Source organism: Larus michahellis, chromosome 5, assembly GCF_964199755.1.
Source record: "Larus michahellis chromosome 5, bLarMic1.1, whole genome shotgun sequence".
Classification (NCBI taxonomy): Eukaryota; Metazoa; Chordata; class Aves; order Charadriiformes; family Laridae; genus Larus; species Larus michahellis.
Window position 1 is genome coordinate 37,659,107 of NC_133900.1, and position 14,423 is coordinate 37,673,529.

At 37.9% G+C, this 14,423-nt stretch overlaps 1 protein-coding gene across 1 annotated transcript in view; it reads right to left on the reverse strand.

Annotated features, from left to right (window-relative positions):
• TNKS (tankyrase) overlaps positions 1 to 14,423 on the reverse strand; it is a 143,576-nt gene that overhangs the window by 30,418 nt on the left and 98,735 nt on the right. The window contains exons 7-11 of the mRNA XM_074589629.1: positions 12,051 to 12,117; positions 11,401 to 11,587; positions 9,274 to 9,395; positions 6,553 to 6,644; positions 6,390 to 6,468 (exon numbers count right to left, since the gene is read on the reverse strand). Of these exons, the coding sequence (XP_074445730.1) occupies positions 6,390 to 6,468; positions 6,553 to 6,644; positions 9,274 to 9,395; positions 11,401 to 11,587; positions 12,051 to 12,117 (547 nt within the window). The remainder of the gene's footprint in view (positions 1 to 6,389; positions 6,469 to 6,552; positions 6,645 to 9,273; positions 9,396 to 11,400; positions 11,588 to 12,050; positions 12,118 to 14,423) is intronic.

Here is a 14,423-nt window from a genome sequence, read left to right on the forward strand (position 1 = left end):
TTACTATTCATTTGAAAAGAACACTAGCAGAGTCATCAGATCCATCATCTCACATGTCTTATGCAGGTCTCCTTTCACCTCCAAATAATTATCTTTGCCAACAATCGATTCTTGTGGCAGAACACCAACCACCAGAAATGCCTGCTTACTTCTGGGATAGAGGGCTGCAGCTGACAGAGGGACGCATGCACCAAATGAAGTTGTTCTTTCCCTCAGGAGCAGAATTACGCTTTGAAGGGTAATTTCATGGGGAATACGTTCACTTTGAGGCAGATCTGATCTCACCAATCACGCAGCACTTGTCTAAAACCAACCCAAGAATGTACCGTGCTAAGCCTGAAAGCAACAGGATTTATTTCCAGATGAAAATCAATTTGAGCATTACAAATCGAAATACAAACTGAGATTAAACTCTCATGAAAATCAAACCTGGGAAGACATATGACTGGGTTAACCACTGCTCAATACTAGGTCTAAAAACATGCCCTTTCAAATTCAAAAGTTTAAACTCTATTTGACAAAATGCAAAATATCCAAGGTGTACTGCCTTATTTGTGTGCTGAGAAGGCATATTGTTCCAGCTGCACCAGTCAAAAAAAAAGACAAATATTCAACTAGTCTCCTTTATAAGCGGTCTGAAATTAGAAGGCTGCAGCTCTGAATTACTTTGCAGACAAGCTTCCTGCAAGGAGCTAAAAATGACAGATTTGACAGCTTTTATTCCACAGCAGACTGGCTCTGGCTTCTTCACCTCTTAGTATGAGAGCAATCACTCCACTGCTCAACTCGCAACATAAAAGCAGAATGCAGTTATCAAACAAAGTGTTTTTAAGTAAGGCTTTTCATGGAAAGATCCTGTCCTATACAGTGTATTTCCCCAATGCAGAATTCCTTCTGTTTTTCCCTTTTGTCCCTTTAATTTCCTTTTCCCCATCCTGGATAGATGCAGTAGAGAAATCGAAACGGTCATGTATCATCAGACACTGAAGAGATTTTTTTCCTCCCTGCACCGCGGCTGTCTTGGAACAGTGTACACACCTACAGCAGTAGTCCCTTGGCTATCAGGCACTTGTGGCAGCTCAACAGCTGAGACCTGTTCAGGAAACTTTTTTTCAAGACTTCATAAGCATATGAGCTTTCTGTTGGTATCAAACGCCCTAAATATCCTCCTACTCTTTGACACTACAGCAGCACAAAAGATAACAGCTTCCAAGCACTGCAGTTTTCTCTGTGAGATCTTTCTTGGAACGTGGAACTTGTGCTCTGCCAGCAGTTCCAGTATCACGGTATCCTTCCCTGCAATGCACATGTTCTAACTGCTCTCCTGCTGCATTTATTTTGAAGACAACTTGCAGTACGTCTTGTGTCTTTGTGCATACAACAGGATAGGGGTGAAGAGGCGCTGGTGGCAATTTCAAGCTCTGTCAGAAGAAAAAAAAAATGGAAAAAAATAAAAGAGAAAAGAGGTCTAGTTTCACTCTGACAGCTCCTACATGATCCAGCCATATGTCCCTTTGCATAAAAGCTTCAGATTAATGTCACTAAGTTTGGATGTCTAAGCAGTGAGAAAAGTTGAACCACACAATTGCAACAGATCACAGAGTTCTTCATGTTGTTAACCATCGTAGTCCAGAACCTGCTACATTTCTGAAAGGAAATTCAATTTTTTAATGCTTAGTCTTTCCTGAGAAAATCATACCTCTACCTAAAACGTTGGAAGCAAATGTATTACACAACAAGGTTATTCAAAACCATTTAAGCCTGTCTTGTGGGTCTAGATAGATGATGACAGTTTTCAAATCCATGATCATGAAAGGCTGGCAATACGCTACTCCAATGCACAGAAATAATTGTATCATGCAAAGATCCCTACAGCAAGATCCTTCTAGCAGAGCAGAAGGAAGCCATTTCTGCTACCGCTATGAATAGGGACACTGTCTAACATGACCTTAGAAAGGCTCATTTTCTCTTGTAGAAGAATAGTTTCAACAGTATCCTTTAGAAACATAACAAAGTTAAACAAACAGCATTCATGACGTCTCTACACTTGCCCAAGATACCAGTGAACTTGCATGCCTGCAGGTCTTTCTTTCCAACAATCATTCCAGTTCGGAAAAGACTTTAATCCTTTTCTTCTGCACTGCTAGAAAGCCGAATGTCTTTCTGAACATATTAAATTTCCCATGTATCTGTAAATTCATACAAGGAGCTAGTTATAAGAGGTATCCAACTACCTAGCAATACAACAAAACGGGATGAACGCCACTTTTTCATTAGTTCACCCCCTTCAAATGACTTTCTTTTTAAACAAAGGATTTCAACCACCTTCAAAGATACAGTCGTTGCACTTCAAGATTTGCTCACGGGTCTGATAAAAAAAAAGTTTATGTTTGAGGAGTCTTTGTAGATGCTCTGATTTTGTTTTTCGTAAGGTAATTCGAGGATATTCAACATCAAATAAGCAGTGGTGTGAAATGCTGTTTCACACTGCAGTTGACACAAACAAGTAAAAACTGGGTATGGCATTTAGAACCACAGACACTTATGACCAACACTTGAAGAAAATTCTAAGAAAGCCCAAGGTTTCTCACCTCTGCTTTAGATGTACAGTTGACAGTCAACTTCTGCAAACTGAAGTAACAAGCTAATGAAAGTATCTTCACTGACCATGGAATGGGTATTGGTTAGACAATATGCAAGTGATGTGCACCAAGGACGACTTCACAGTTCAAATTACTAATCTATAGTCTGTGTTGTCAGTAAGGGCCAGCAAGACACACCAAAGTAAGTAATTTGCGGGTATAGGTTGACTCTTGCCAATACTAATGTTCTTAGAAATAATTCTGTAAAATATGTCAAGATCAAGCACATGTTATTCAAGCAGTCCTTCATTTTTTTATTTTTGTCTGACATACTTCAAAGAGCAAATTCACACAGTGATAAAATTAAGGATAATTAAATCCAGCTCCAAGACCACGAACCATCTCTTGCTCATCCCAAACAAATTCCCTAAAGCAGTCTTTACCATGCCTCAGTCCATTTCACAAAACAAGAAAAATCTACTCAAACAGGCATACTTCACATTATCTCACTTCTACTGTCTGACACAGATCACAGCTGCTCCTCATGAAAACAACAGTTTCCTCTCTATTGCTAAAATAACCACAAATTATTTTCAATCTACAAAACTTTACATGACTTTGTCTCCTAAATCCATTACCGGATGTTTTTCTGTGGGTCAGCTCTCTGCCTTTTGGCACTGGATTTCAGAAGAAAGTTACACTTTCTTTGAAGCCCCAGTTACTCATCTTTTTCAAATTGTTACACTCTCTATAATCAGTAGTGGTTTCCAGAAGGTAGATTAAAGCTGACTTATACCGTACCTTTCCTTTGATAGAAGAAATGGTTGCAAAGCAAAGAAAATATGGTAGGTCTCATCCATCCAAACTTCAGTAAGCATTTGATATGGGATCACACAGGACATTTTTATTTAGTTTATATGGAAAAATAAAGATTGGTTGAAGAACTGAATGTATGGAAAGGGGGAGGGCTGCTTAGTGATTGGTTGTGGGATAATTTTGTTTTAATATTTTCATTAATGATCTTGGCACAGGAGAATTGTGCCAAAGGGCACGGATATGAAAAATTAGCAAGAAAAAAAATAAATAAAAATAAATATTGAGATTCTCTTAGTACTACAATACTACAGGAAGGGTCTGAGTACTACTGTGTCATGTCTATTAAAAAGGCAAATATGACCCAATATGCATTAGTCCAGCATTTACATCAGAGATATGGAAGTGCCATCATGTAAGGCAGTGGAGGAATGAATTCCATTCTTGTTGCCTGAGCTCCGAGATTTCCTCTGGTGCTAATAAAGAGAAGGGTTATAAAGATCATTAGGAAATGTCGATGTTCCCTTATGAGGGAACACTAAGCATTTGAGGCATTTAGCCTACCAAAACAAAGGCTAAGAAGTATCCATTCCCTGCAAATACCTCAGCAAAGGAAGCATCAAAATGGAAAAGAGGTATTTAAACCGTAGGAGTGTGCTGTTCAAAGAACAAATGGATATTCACTGTGAAGCTGCTATTGCAGGCAGACTGGATTCACTAGCTTGTGAAAACCGTCTCTCGTAAAAAAACACGACTAGACAGGATCAAAGAACTTAGTACTACATCTTCTGAAGTAACGAAAATTCAAGGCACAAAAAGAGTAAACAGGAAGAAAAAGCTTCCAGAAACACAACAAATGGTAAAACAAAATAATAAAAAAGCCTGCTTCAGGGATTAAAGCTGCCACGTCCCAATAGCCAGAAACAAAGAAATATCAATGTTAAGAGTGTCTGATAAACTGATTGCCTACAGTCAAAGTTTGAGCAAGAGGTCAAATGACAATACACAAGACAAACATTTTAGAGTAATTAAATAAGCCTAGTTAACTAATTAATACTCTAGAGCATATCCCATCTGGGAACTTCAAAGTGCTTCATAAGCCTTAATGACCTACCTCTCATGAAAAGCCACGATTACATTAGGTACCGTTTTACAGTTTAGGAACTTTGGACACAAATAAAGAGGGACCTGATCCATTGCAGTACAGAAATATAGGCTTAATTTTAACTATGAGTGGTCTCCTGCCATGCACTTAAGTGCTTTGCTAGATCTTAAATGTGAATGGCTATCCTTAGAATAACATAGCAAGCATACACCAGGATATGAATGAAGAATGAGTTTCAATGACCACTAACGTACCTCTATTTGCACACTGCCAATGGATAAAACAATAGAAGACACCACTCAGCATGGTTCTGTAGATAACTGCGGGACACTCACCACCATCACTCAGTCCACAAATGACTCATGGATCATGATTTAGGAACCCTTGCTTCAGGACATAAAAGAATTACAAGCTATCGTCAGAATGTGCTACTGACATAAACAATAAAATTGAGCCATTCTAGTAAGGATGACGTCTTTGAGCTTGCTCCTAACCTGGCTACACAGAGCTAAATCTTCAAGAGAGCACTACTTTAAATACCTAGAGTACAGTAGCAGGCTTTCCAGAAACCCTCAGCAAGCAGAAACTCCTTGTATTTCAAAGTAAATAGCACTTGGGTGTCAATACACTTGAAACTCCAGCACGTCCAGCTCAGTGCCTACCCAAGTACCATCAGTACTGAATTCATGTGCAAAATCAGATCCATAAAGCCATGAGGTATCTACTTCTATGGCAAAATGATTTTTTTTAACTTTTAGTGCAAAGATATGATAGTAAGAGTGAATCTGTGAAAACGATAATGAATGGTTTTGATGACTCTGAGACCTCTGGCCCTGCGTTCACCCCTGGGAAAATCTTGGCATGTCACCACTGCATCAGGATTCTCAATTCAGATAAACTCTGTCACGGTATTGTTATTAAGCTATTTTATAATGCCTTTAAAGTACTATGCAAGTGAATTAGATACTGAAATCTGGCAATGAGCTCTCATACAGGCTGATAAATTACATTTCATTGTTTCAAAATAAAAAGACTTAGTATTGACTATGGAGACAATTATATTGCTCGCACCTCCTAGCACGTCAAGAGTGACACAGTAGATTGTTATTACACGTATATTTCTTCTTTTCTAGCTACCCGAATGAAGATGAAGGCTCAGAGTAATGTGAGACCCCTTAAAGCAAAAACAAGGAGATCATTTTTATTTTAAACAATGCAAAGAACATACCCATCAAGAAGAGTTTCTCAGAAAATTAAGTAGCTGAGTATATCATTACCACGAACATCAAGTTTGCTGCTAAAACTCAGAGAAATATAATTCTGAAATACTTCTGAAAGATGCTTAAAAGACATCCGAAATAAAGACAGTTATACTTTCCTCTCCCTTTAATTAATAACTTGCTGAACCACTTGTTTCTATGCAAATTTCACCATAGGCTTACAAATTACTTTGGTCAGCACCTATCAATGGCTGAAGGGCATGGCAAAACAATCTGGCCAAGAGAATAAGAAGAAAGCAAGCGCTAAGGGATGCACAGCATTAGACCGCTGGACTCAGCATCAGCAAACTCAGACATTGGATATTGTCAAGCCAACAAAATAAAGCAACAAGAGGCATCCGGATGACCACATTTATTTGAAATGAGTAGCAAGATTCATTAAAAATGAGTAAGTTAGACTCCTAAAGCCTGTATTCAGTTACTTGGAGAGAAGACCTAATTTTCAAACGGGACTACTGAACATTCTGTACTGATCCAAGATAAACACACTTCAAGGTTAACACAAGAAAAAAAAGGCAACAACTATCATAAAAACTAACACTGCATTTAATCAATATATATCTTTTTCTTGCCTTTTGCCTTAAATAAAACATATTTAAGTAAATTTACCTTTGCTCCATGTTTATGCAGAACTTCCATGACATCATTATGAGCTTTTTCAGCTGCAACATGTAAAGGTGTCATGAAACTAGAGGAGAAAAAAAAATAAATTAGTTTTACATTCCTAGTACGGCAGAGTCCTTTGGAAAATTCAAAAATTTCAGAAACCTACTCTTTGTTTTTCTCATTAACATTTGCTCCTTTCCTGAGCAATAGTTCTGTAACTTGCTTCCTCTTGGGATGCACAGCGGCCACAGCACAGTGCTGCAAAAAAGTAAATACAAATTATATTTCAACTTCACAGATGACAAAGAGCTTTAAGATCCATGACTTCATCTCTTATTCTGCTAAACATCAGATGACAAAATTGACAAACAGAATCCATCATATTTTTGCCAAAACATATAACATACAGAACAAAATACAAGCCAGTGATCAATGCTAAATTATTCTTCTCAGAAAAACAGTTTTCATTTTAAAGCTATTTGTCAGTAATGAAAAAAAGTGGTATGTTCCCAACTACATTAACAAGGTCTCACGACAAAACCAGCACATAATGCACAAAGGAGGTAAAGACAAAGGGCTCGAAACAGCCTAACTTCCTACAGAGGGACTCCAAAGGGGTCCGTTAAGATTCTGCTGCTGTTTTGATTAACGTGTCTTTTGAATGCTGCTTTGTTCATTCTTCTATTTCAGCCTGTATTGAACTTGTTAACCCGCTGGCAATTCTGTCATGCACCCAGTTACAAATTATGTAATAAATAAACAGGCAATAATGTTCTCTTAAAGTATCTTCTTTTCCATGCTATGAGAAAGATACGTCGTTCACCACACTGCTCTTCAATGCTCAAGCCTGCCCTTGTGGGAACCCCATACAGCCCTTTGCTAGGTGTAACTATTCTCCTGAATGTGGCTGGGGTCTGCTTGTTGGTTTATCTGTGCATTCAGCACACAGAAGTGAGTGCTTTGTTCCTCCCTTTTGTCTTTGAATCTCTGCAGAGACTAGACTCAATCTGTCCTGACATTTTCAACAGTGGCCCTATCAATCCATTCCTGAGGCCTGAAATTACAAGTACGGTTCCAGATAAGCTGAACACCGCGCTTTAAAATCAGTCCAGAAATGCTTGTCTCAAGTTTGGATGTGTCAAGATAGCAGAACATGAGAAACAGGAGATACTTTTGAATATTTTTGTGTTTATGTTTACCCATGTTTTAAAGCAGTAACATGGAAAAAGCAGACAGTCTGCTGGAACAAAGTTCTCATACTTTCCAATACCAGAACAATAGCCTTTACAATGAGACAGACCCCAAACAGAATGCTAATAAGTAGCAATACCATCTTCTGCCTAGTCTCAGCCTTCACTATGAAGTAACTGCCACTCAAGCTTCCACACGGCTGTTATCAGCAGAGCATGGCCAAGTTTCACATAGGTAAGCTTTGTAAGTAAACATTAAGATCAACTTTTGCTCTGAAAAGTGACAGTATTTTTGAGGCTTTGCAGATAATATCATATTGGCAGGAAATACAGATAGGTTAAAGCAGCACTAAAAGCAACACAAGTGCTCAAATATTGCCAAACCTCAGAGCAACACTGAAACATAAACCAGGTGCTTGCTTTGGCCTTTGTGGGGTAATAGGGCACAGACCCCAGTGCCCCATGGTAAAAGATATCATACTTAGGACAGGAATCGCTCAGTTAGGTTGTACATAACCTTATCTGACCCTGGAAGTTAAGCCCTGCCACTTGGATGGGAGACCACTTGGGAATCTCAAGTACAGGAGGCAAAAACTGAGAAATCACAGTCAAACACTTACTGGACAGTGAACCAAAGAGATCAATAGAGCTAAAATATCCCATTTTGCCTAGCCGTCTCTGCAGAATAAGCGGGCAGAGAAGAGCAAAGAACACCACAGGACTACTAAGTGATCATTACACAGCTAAAGAAATGCCACATATCAGCCGCTGATATACTGAGGAAAGAAAGGATAACATCATCCCAAATTTCCTACTGCCTTCACGTTCAGCCTCTAAATATCTCTTCGCTGTCTTGCCTCTAAGTTCAGGCTAGGATGCCGAGTCCTCCATGGAATGAATAGAGCATATGGATGCTTGGTAGTCAACACACAATGTTCTGATCACCATCACAATATTTATAACGCTAAATATGCAGTTGTATGCCTGCAGCTGAGACCTACCACTGTGAAGAAAATGTTCCACTGGAATAAAGTATCGTAACTATAACAGTTTTTAATAATACCATTAGTCTCTCTCAACTTCAAGATCTCCACTGCATCTGGGATACTGGCTGTATTCTTTGCCTCCACTGTTTCTTCAAACAATGAAGTAAGAGCACGATACTGTCAGGAAAGACTCAAAGGCCCCTTCTTCCATAGCTAATATGGCATTGTCAGTACTATTCTAATCCTGTAAGAGCCTGTGATATACATCTAGTGTCTCTTTTCACCAGAATTTTACATACCCTATGAAGAAAATTTGTAATCCGAGTTTGTGCACATAAAACATGAAGGAAGCACTGGTCCACTGGAATAGAATTTAACCCCAGAAAAAAGACAGCAACTGACCAACAAAAAAAACCCAAACAAACAAACAAAAAATAGAGCGATGGGGAAAAAAGCAGCAGAGAAGTGAAAAATGAACAGGTGAGGAGTGGCTGGGGGGCTTCTGTAATTCACCAGGAAGAAAAAAAAGTAATAAAAATTATATGGTGTTATTTCTATAATGGTGGTTTAATTTTAACATTATAAAGTGTCTGATGGCAAATTCTCAATCTCAGATGATGAATACGTTTTCATAGTGTAGAAATAAAACTCCTCAACTAGCACTACTACCACATTTATCATAAAACAAATGGATTGACTGTATAACCTCACCAGTGCCGTCTCATGCGACTGTGGCTGCTTAAAATTAATGATCTCCAAAGCAAGTGTCTTTTTCACTTTGGCTAGGTCTGCCTCTCTGGCTGCTTGCAGTAAAGAGTGTCCTTTGAATTCATCTGTTAGGGAAAAAGACACATTTAATATTCAGCAACATGTCACATTGATAAATGTTATTGGAGAAAGGCCACTATACTCAAATTATGAGGAAATAAGAGTTTTTCTGTACATCTTCAGATAGTGGCTAACCTGGGACACAGAACATGGAATATGGCCTACTGAAACCAAAGGGACATTTCTAAAGGAAAGGGGAAGTGATTCCTTGAGTACAATCCTTATAGCTTTCTCTCTCTTATCCTCCACCCACTCGATATTAAATGCATATGTGACCTCTAAATTACTTACTTATGTGTTCGAGTGAGTACAATGCTATTACATGCTCTTCAGAAAAAACCATTACTGTTGCTTTTCAAAAACCTCACTGTATTTACAACTACACATAATTCAAGGTAAAGCCTCAACATAAAATTTAAACATAAAATATTAAACTATTGGTCTTCAAGAAGGCTAACCATCTAAGCATTTGAAGCCAGTCTGCTACAAAGATGAAACAGGTTTTGATAGCAGCTATATCTTTGCAAGTACTGAGAGGTAATTTTGTTATTTTCAGTGTCACATCTTGTTCAGTTCAGCAACTAGTTCACTTTAGTTTTAAATACTTTTGAATTTGAGGACTAAACGTGTTTTTCTTAAAATGTACAAACGAAAGGTAGGTTAGCAAAAATGACATCTGAACCTGGGAAACAGAAAAAAAAGCTCAACAATCTCAGTAAAAATAACGGTATTTTTCCTTCATATGCAAGATTGAAATGCTGAGCTTGTTAAGAGGGGTTTTCTTCTCCCACCCTTGTTTTAACATCTGCTGCATTTCTGGATTTAGAAATAAAAATAAATGCAGTAACTTCTAAGTTTTCATTTCAAATAGAATTTGAATTTCTTTGTAAACAAAGCATTACACAAAGCACAAGTACAAATAAAACTTGAAATAACAAATAACTGTAATATCATTCCTAAAGTATAAAACCAAAGAACTCAAGAATATACTAAACATGTTATTTTGGGTATGCAAATACAGGATGTCCTATCAAGATACTGTCAAATTTGGCATAACGTTCACATTTGTGTACACATTTCAGTGGATATTAATGGACATGAAACTTTCCCCACTCCTCTCCAGGAACTATAAATAAATAAACAAACCAAAGTTTAAAATAGATGGTTTTTTGCTTGGTTGCTAATTTTAAACAAATGGTAAACTAATCTGCCTCAAAGTCAGAAGCATCTCCAAATTTAGCGCAGAATAGAGAACAGAGAAGTAATGCTCTCCTCTTTTCTCCTAGAGCCATGTTTTCTGCTGCACATGACCTCACCGCCTTCGCAGGCATAGAACAGTGACAGATGAGAACCTGACTAGCTGTGACTGTGAGTAGTGAAGGATCACATTCTTAGCGTGTCAGGGGGCTTCTGCTATATTGGCAAGGTAACAGACAAAACCAAAAGCTTATTTAAAATTGAGTTCAGAATCTACTTCTCAAGAAGGAGTTTTCTGTAACTTCATAATGCTTTATTTCCATACTTGTCTCATTTAATTACCTTTTACAGTTTATAACAATGAGAAAACAAATCCCCAAAAGAGGGCAAATAAAGGCAGACAAATTCAAATTAGAGCTCAAACATTGTTTTGTAAACAGCATAGGGACTGCACAGACTACAACAGAAGGTGCTGGAATTTCTATCTCTTCAAGTTCGCACACCAAAGCTACCTACCTTCTGGAAGTTACTCTTTAGGTGTGATACAGAGCCTCCTATGTGACTTAACTGGACTTTAAGCATCAAAAACTCCCACAGTCACAGATTCAGCAGTACCTCAAACATTTTAAATCTAAGAAAACCAGATAATACCACGAACAGTATATCAGAGGTGTCTGCGTATTTCAAAGTGAGAGGCACAGCTGCAGTTACTCTGCTGCTTTGCATCTGCTTGTGAAGTACAAGGAACCTGGCCTGAAAGGAAAGGACCCTTTTACACCTACTGACAACTGCTTCCAGTCTGAAAACACTTACAGGTCAGTCTCTCCCTTAGCTCAGGCGTTGGAGCCATATCGACCGCACTCTTGCCGTGGCAGTTGACTAATGTGGGATCCGCACCGTGACTCAGCAGGAGGGAGCAGACCTCGACACGGTTCTTGGAAGCAGCCTCGTGCAAGGGGGTAAATTGCCAGAGGTCCATAGCATTCACACAGGCACCGTGCTAGCACAGCAAAGAAAGCCTTATTTTAGTAAGAAATCAGCTTCAACAACTAAAAGCTTACAGATTTTCATTTCATTATAAAAACTGGTTCCATTCTTTCATACATGAACACAAATGCAAAAAGTAACTATAAAAATACCCATAGATGCAAAAATACTGTCGAATCCTCAAAAAAATTGGAATTTCTCTATGAGCTAGTTTTTCAGTAGAACAGATTTCTTAACAGAAAAATTCAAATAAATGAAACACTACTGAGTGTCCAGAGAAATTAGGTGGGGAAAAAACCCCATATACTGTACCACAGAAAGATTCTGAAATGACATACAGGATGTTTGAAACCTGTTACTACAAAAAAACCAAAACCAACCCAAAAACATCTTCCTTCTCAACTCTGATATAAACAGTTCATATCTCACCTAACACATCTAACTCTACACTAATTACTCTTCATCCTTCTGCTTACCTTCAGCAGCAGCTCTGTAACCTCGTAGTGTCCATATGAACATGCATTATGAAGAGGCACAAGACCACTGTATGGAAGAAGGCAAATGACAGATTTATTTAAGCAGGATTTTTAAAGATGATGGAACAATTTTCTCTCTACTGAGAGATGAGAAGAAATAAAATTAGATCTAAAATATTTAAATATTCAAATATTTTAAAATTAAGATTAACAAACTAATGGAAAAATCTAACCTTCGCAAACAACACGTTACTTAAGAGTGGCATTAAAATGGAGGTTGTTTTGTTTTTTTTTTTTATTTGGCCGTAACAAGCCACAGATGTTTAATCTACCAGTAAGATTAGCATTAATTGGCTTTGGAATGATCTTTCTTTAACCTATTAAGGATGGGAAAAGTCCCATTCCACATTCAATTTGCTCAAGAGAAGAGAGTGTTCTGTTTCTGCCTAAATATGAACTCCTGTTTATTTAAAATGGTACGTGAAAGGCAAAACTCCCCAGATAACGCTAACATAACTCCTAGATATATTATGAAGATATACAAATATCCACAGAAAGTACACTGAAATTGCTGATCCAAACTGTGGAATGACCTGATCTTACTCCATCTTTTACAGTACAACCTATTTAACTGTGCAAGATACTTCTAAGAGAGTCCCTGTAATTTTTGTACAGCTATATTACTGGAGGCCGTACTTAAAAATGACACTAGCAAAGTAAATAACAGGGATCTAGTCAAAAGCACAAAACCTAATAAAAAAGTCATGCATTGAAAGGGAGATGCAAAGAGGACAATTATTACAGAGGACAAAATTAATTTAATTCAAGCCAAGCAAGACAGGCTAGCTATGACTCAACAAATCAGGATGCGTAATACACAGAAACCAATAATTAACTCTTCACCATTTATGAAAAATACAGGGGATGTTTCACAGAATTGCAAAATCAAAGAGCATTGGGACAGCAAGTACTAGATTACAGGGTAAACTTAATTTTAAGGTAGATGCTCTCAGAAGCAGCACTGCATTTGTCACAGGAGAGGGAAATTTGTTTTGGCGAAATTTTTCAAACTGTTATTTTCTATCCCTACTTTTCTTAATTGTAACATATGGGTTACACATGTGCGAGATGCAAAAAGAGCATCTAGTCCACAGAGCACTCAAAAAACCGCCCTCTTCCAAAAAGATGGTCATCTAAGAGAACCGAGGCCTTCAAGGTCTCATCAAAGACAGCCACCTGACCACTTCTGCAGTATACCCTCCCCTTTTCCAGCACATTGTGACTTTGTGTATAATAGCAGTAAGGCAAAGAAAGGACCAGTGGAAAAAGAGCTGCTTCCTTCGCTGTGGTCCTCTCCAGGACTAACAAAAAGTGATGATCATTTTGAAGATGCATCACAGTTCCTCAGGTCTCTCTCCAAAGTGACCCCATTGAAGAAAATCTAACAGGTCTAGAATCAATGTATCCTAAATTTAGCTCCATAAATGATAAATTACTTTTATTTATAGCCTATTTACTTATAAATTATGTATAAATAAGAAACAGCAAGAAAAACCAAAATACCACACTGACTGCAAATGCGTGATGCTGCTAGAAAAAACAGAGGGAGCTTACTGGGCTATCAGGTATTACTAAGTATGTTTAAATCATTTTTAAGTTTAATACATTTTTTTTCTTTCTTATTTTTTCTCCATCCTCTCCCTGGACACCCCCTCCCCAAGTTCAATGTTATTTCTTTTCACACTTTTCATACTTTCCAAGCAGATCATTCAAACCTCATTAAAGCATCTACACTGCAGTGCTTTGAGGACTTTGTAGAGTGGAGTTGATGGTTGGACTCGATGATCCCAAGGGTCTTTTCCAACCTAAATGATTCTATGATTCTATGAAATTTCGGAAAGGTGTGAAGTGCCTGAAACTTGCTTAACAATGCTGGATCTACCCGAATAGGTATTACATGCAGCTTTTCTCTGGGTTTTTTTTCACTTACATAATCGGTCATCACACATTTCACAATTCTGATCAAAAAAAGTCATTAAGAGTGAAAGTAAAGACAAATACAATTAGTCAATCTTCAAGCGTTTAAGTATGCTTGGGACTGGTTTCGGGAAGAAAAAGAAAAAAAGGAAAAAAGCTAAGACCTTAATTTAAAATCTCTTTTAACACTAGGCTGGACTCAGCAGAAAACAAAGATATAGGAAATGCCGCCTCAAGTTTACTGATGGAGACAGAACACACGCTCATTAATATCTTATCTCTATGGACTCTGAATACAAAATGCGTGCTTTAACCAGGGGCCCAATTTCTACAGTGTTAAGACTAAGTGTTCCTAGCAAAGTACCATGAGAATCATCACCTTGGAGTTCAGAAATG